General features: G+C 57.2%; 2 protein-coding genes across 2 annotated transcripts in view; both read left to right on the top strand.

Annotated features, from left to right (window-relative positions):
* LOC127748653 (gastrula zinc finger protein XlCGF57.1-like) overlaps nucleotides 1-358 on the top strand; it is an 18,410-nt gene extending 18,052 nt beyond the window's left edge. Inside the window, exon 2 of the mRNA XM_052272528.1 lies at nucleotides 25-358. The gene's annotated coding sequence lies outside the window, so the exon portion shown is untranslated. The remainder of the gene's footprint in view (nucleotides 1-24) is intronic.
* Nucleotides 346-1,364, top strand: LOC127750565 (zinc finger and SCAN domain-containing protein 5B-like; the record flags this gene model as incomplete). Its single annotated transcript, XM_052272539.1, has 1 exon — nucleotides 346-1,364. A coding segment is annotated over one exon (897 nt), but the record flags the coding sequence as incomplete, so codon positions are not given.
* Nucleotides 1,365-5,487: the final 4,123 nt, after the last annotated feature.

Here is a 5,487-nt window from a genome sequence, read left to right as displayed (position 1 = left end):
ATGGTCCCGCGGGGCCAGCGCGAGGTGCTGATGCCGCTGGCAGACGTGTCGCGGCTTCGCCCCCTGGAAGTGGCTCCACTCCGTGCTCGATATCATGCGCTGCTCCGGGTGCAGGTCTTGTAGGGGCGCCGCGATCTAACGTTACTTGTGTGGGGGCGGGGCGGCGGGTAGAGCGAAACTCGCTTAGAACTTAAGGGTGGTGAAATTTAACCTATTTGACGCTTTATGCTGCTAGCTTCCCTGTTGCAGGCCTAGTCGCAGGAGTGACTCCGACGTTGCACGCGCATGCTGGTGGTCCTGGGGATGGGGTAGACCTCTGATGACGACAGCGGCGGTGTCTGACGCGGTGCTCTTGTTGCAGGCGGCGAGCGCAGCTCCTCCAGCGGGGCGTCCCTCGAGGAGGATCCTGGAGATGTGTCCGTTGACAAGGGCCCCGAGCTGGACGAGCTAAAACAAGAGGGCGAGCAGCTGGGGCTGGTGGTGACGGCGTGCTTCTCGCTGCAGGACGAGCAGTGCCCCGCGGAGGACGCGGCGAGTAGTGAGGGTGACCCTGGGGACTTCGCGGCACAGCCAGAGCAGCGCGTCGAAGATGAAGTGGCATCTCCACCCGGCGACGCGTCCAAACTGGGTGCTTCGGCCGTTCTTCGTGCCGTCCGGGATGGAACCCGCGATGCTCAGCCGGTGCAGAACCAACAGCAGGACGACCAGAAGGCCTCGAGGGTGCTGTGGAAGAAACATCTCGGCCGGAAGTCCACCGGCAGCGGGAGCGGGAGCAATCCCACTGGCGCTCTGCAGGCAAAGTCGCGCGGGCGCACCGGAGAGGCCTTTAAATGCGAAGTTTGCGAGAAGCGTTTTGCATGGGCGAGTCATCTGAAGACGCACAAAATGTACCACACTGGTGAAAAACCATTTTGCTGTGACCTCTGTCAAATGCGTTTTACTCAGAAAGGCCATCTTGTCGTTCACCTGAGGACACACACTGGTGAACAGCCATTCAAGTGTGACGTATGCAAAATGCGTTTTACTGTGAAAGGTCATCTTGTCAGGCACGCGAGGACGCACACTGGTGAAAAGCCTTTCGAGTGTGTCGTCTGTAAAATGCGTTTTACTCAGAAAGGCACTCTTGTCGATCACATGAGGACACACACTGGTGAAAGGCCATACACGTGTGATGTGTGTAGCAAGGCTTTTAGTCGAAAATCAAGACTCAATAAACACACAACAATTTGTATGTCTATTTAACATTGTTTTTAATTTGTTTAATTGTTTGTAAAGCCAGAGCAGGCAGGTTTTCAGTATTGATTGTAAACCTTTGTAAAATGCATTTTACTGAAAAGGGCCATCTCGTCATGCACGTGAGGACACACACTGGTGAAAAGCCATTCAAGTGTGACATATGTACAATGCGTGTTACTCAGAAAGGTGATCTTGTGAGACACATGAGGACACACACTGGTGAAAAGCCATACAAGTGTGACGTATGTAAGGTGTGTTTTACTCAGAAGGCCCATCTTGTCGGCCACATGAGGACCCTCACTGGATTGTAATAAGGGCTACAGCCATAAGCCCAGTCTCAATAAACACAATTATTTGAATTTCTTTTGAAAATTATTCCTTTTAATTCCTAAACTGTATCAAGATGAGGCAGTTTTTGAGCAATTATTGTAATTTATTTATATTTGTTTTTTGTCATACAAATTAAAATGACGGTATACAGATGATATCAAACCCGCGGATTTTCGATTTTGTTCCTTGCTGGGGCATGCCGGCATGTCGGTTACGTGGCGGTCCTTGCACATTTAGCTGTGACCTCTGTCTTATGCGGTTCGTTAAAAAGTGCCATTTTGACGGTCACGTGGGGACGCACACTGGTGAATAGCCATACAAGTGTGACATTTGGTGTGATGTGTGTAAGAAGTCCTTTAGACTTAAGAGTGGTGAGCTATATTCAATTAAGCGTTTTTCGTGAGCTACGCGCCCCCAAGCGTGGCCCAAGCGTGAGCTCCGCTTGGCGCGGCGTTGATCGCGGGCGCCGTTCCTCCCCGCTCCCTGCCCCTCGCCCTGCTCACGCTTGCAGAAGCGCACGCTTGGGGTCGCGTAGCTGAGAGAAATGCTTAGTTGAATATAGCTGTGCTCTTTTTCCAGTTGGTGATCCCAGCCAGAATTGACAGTCGATTCGACGTCGGATCGATGTACAGATAGTCGAATCGAGGTCGATTCGATTATAATTTCTAGCTAGGGATGTATATGGAGAAATAATGGATCAGGGAGGTTAGTGTCCTGGTCGAGGGGACTAACTGATTGTAAATTCAAGAAGAGAGCCGCGCACCGCCGCTTTGGGCCGCTTATTACTGTTTAATCTGAAGGACAGTGGAGTACACTTCATGCGGGATCACTGACATCACGGAGCGTGCTGTACCTGCCCCTCATGGCAAGCTACGTAAAGTGCTGCGTTTTTGTTGGCCGAGCCTCGTTGAGCCGGTGCAGAGGCTTCAAAAGGAAAGTGACGGACGCTATCAAAACACGGTGTGTGAGAGAGTGAGTGCGCGCGAGTACAGGCGCTAGTCTGCATGGGAACGTGCTTCTAACGGGCCGGGTGTATCGCCCGGCACTGCGCTGCGCTGGGCGAGTCGCTGGCAGAAGGAAGGTAAGGTGGCGGCCCACTTGAGGCGGTCGGTATGTACGACTGGGTCCGTACGTGCGCGCTGGGAGGCGCTGGTACCTACTGCCTCACCTTGCTCGGGTACTCGGACTCCTCCTCCCCACACTGCACGCCACATTCATTCAGCAGCAGGCCCGGGCTGCGCACGACCGGCTGTGGAAGCAGCAGGGGCAGGGCGAGGAGGAGGAGGGAGGGGGCCGCACGGAGCGGCTAGGGGGGACCTCGTTATGAACCTCACACAGCCTTCCGCTGCGGCAGGGGCGGTGCGGAGAGCGTCGCGAGGGTAAGGGGACGTTTGTTCATGTGATGAATAGGACAACGACTGCAGGCAAGGTGTCACGGCAGGTGGCGCCTACTGTGATCAAAAGGGGTCAGCAGGGCTAGCAAAGTTAGAAGGAGCGTATCCCCAAAAGGCATTTAAAGTGGCGTTGTGAAGAATGACAGTGGCAGTGTGTACTGGGCCGCGCACTTCTCGTCATTCTCTTGCAACCTAGTTACACGTGAGCAGGTGGATCTGGTGACGGCAGCGTGTCACCTTCCGCGTGACGTCACGTTACGTATGCAATGCATAGCGTATCGTATCGAATGCTGGTGAGAAAGGCGCTGCAACGGTAACCGCCTTGCGGTAGCGTGACGGGGTGGGGCGGGCGCGTGTGCGGGGAGGTCTGCATTGCCAGTGATAAGATAAAGACGAGGGAATGAGTCAAAACGAGCGGTATGGGGCCCTGGCGGAGGTCAGCGCCGTGGTGCGGAGTGTACTCGGTGGGACTCGCACGGCCCCACTTCCTCCAGGGCGTGGAGGCTGCGCTATATACGCGTGAACGACTGTTGTCGCACTTCCAGCTCTGTGCGCATCCAGCGCCCTGTGTGGGAGCAAACTACTCGCACCGCTTTGAGCAGCCTTGGCATTGACCTCATTGTGTAACGCATGCACGCTGCTCGGCCCCGCCCCACCCCGTGCTGGACCTGGTCCGCCGCCATTCCACGAGGGGAAAAGCATTGGCGGACGTGCGTGGATTCCAGAATGGCACGAGACATTTCTCATACCCGCCGCCTGCCGCCTGGAGGCGGTTCTTTATTAATCCCAACTCGCTCATTTATGCCTCTTTGAAAAATTGGTCTCACCTGCTGACGGCTCCAAACGCCTTTTGCCGCCTCATTTCAATGGCGGTCCGGCGATAGTGACCTTCCCGTCGGGATAATGCGCGCTGGAGGCTGCAGCAGCTGGAGCGTCATTGGCTCTCTACCCGCGCGAGCAGCGCCGCCCGGGGCACAACGGGTTGACTCGGGTGTGTGCCGACCGGTCGGCCGCGCCCCGCCCCGCCGCGCCCCGCCCCGCCCCGCCCCGCCGAGTTAGGCCCGTACTGGACCGGCCCACCACCTTTCCATTTCGCTGGAGAGCCTGGCGCTGGCCACTCCAGACCATACACAGCGAAAATTCTCGCGAAAGTGAAAGCAAACACAGGAGGGCGGTGCCGGGCGCGGCCCTGCAGCAGGGCGCAGTCCAACGCTGCAGCTGCGGGCTGCGGGGCCCGGCCCGGCCCGCCCGGCCCGCCCGGCCCGGTGTCCAGCAGAGTCCAGTCGCCTGGAACACAATGGCTAAGGAAGTTGGAGCACCGCCGTTGATGGCGGCTCCAGTTTTTAACGCGGCCGTGTGATTGCGGCCCGTGCGTATAATACGTCGCCGTTAAATGTTCTTACCGAGCATGTTTTTTTTTCTTATTTTTATTAAACGCACTATACAATACGCAGTATCGTCCGAGGGAACGCCCTGGCCTCCGGCTGCCGCTGGCCGTCGGCGCGGTGCAGCCGGTGCAGCGCACCCCGAGCAGTGCAGCGCCAGCGCCCCGTTACTTCTCGGTCTTGTTCTCTGTCATTGCGGGCGTGGTCTGCCGGCCTGGCACTCGGCCGGTACTCGTCACCCTAATACACTGTCATTTATTTTCGAACGCAGCGCATATGGTCACCTTTTGTCGGCGACGCCTCTAATTTGCCGCTCGGGAAAGGTGACAAAACGAATCTCTATTTTCGGTCGCGCATAATTTTCCATCACTTCACTTGTGAAGGCAATCACCACGGCTCCGCATATTCTAGGCCAGAGCGACACGCGGTTTTGCAACGACAAGACTGGAAAGGTGACTCCGCAAACCGCATAGCGGTCGATTTGTATATTTGCCAATGTACGGCCACGAATTTGACGCCTTCGGATCGCATAGAGCAGCTGCGGCGTTGCCACCACCGACGAGCATCAAAACAAACCCAAGTGACGCAAGGCGGGGGGGAGGGGGGGGGAATGGGTTAGCAAAAAGAAGTATCTCCCGCGCTGGGTGGTCCGGCCGGATCGACACCGAGGCCTTGCTTTTGGCGCGCGCCGGGCGACGACAAGCTTCAACTTCAAAGTGGGTTCAGCGTTATCAGAACTACCGTCCTCGTCCTGCTGCTGTACTGTTTTCCTCCCATTCTTCCTCTTGTCCCTCACGGGCGCACGGGCGTGTCTTTGTCCGCCCCGCCCGCCCTTGCTGCCCCGTCGGCGTGCTCTTGGGCGGGGCGATGCAGCCAAGCAAGACCTACTTCATTTCACTTGACTTTGTCGCTGTCATCCATTCCAACCCGGCCGACGTCATGATGACCCAGATCGCGCTATGGACTTACTTCCAAATTGGAGCCGAACTACCCAAGCATGGGGCCGGGCCCGAGCTGGGTCGCCTGGAGGTTCCAGGAGGAAAGGCCACGCCCGGGCGTCGCCGGCCGGGGGAGATGGGGCGTGGCGGGGCGTGGCGGGGCGTGGCGTGGCGTGGCGTGGCGGGGCGTGGCGTGGCGGGGCG

The sequence above is a fragment of the Frankliniella occidentalis genome, unplaced genomic scaffold (genome assembly GCF_000697945.3).
Source record: "Frankliniella occidentalis isolate FOCC.00 unplaced genomic scaffold, Focc_3.1 Scaffold210, whole genome shotgun sequence".
Lineage (NCBI taxonomy): Eukaryota > Metazoa > Arthropoda > Insecta > Thysanoptera > Thripidae > Frankliniella > Frankliniella occidentalis.
Note: the sequence above shows the minus strand (reverse complement) of the source record. Positions and strands in the feature narration are given on the sequence as shown.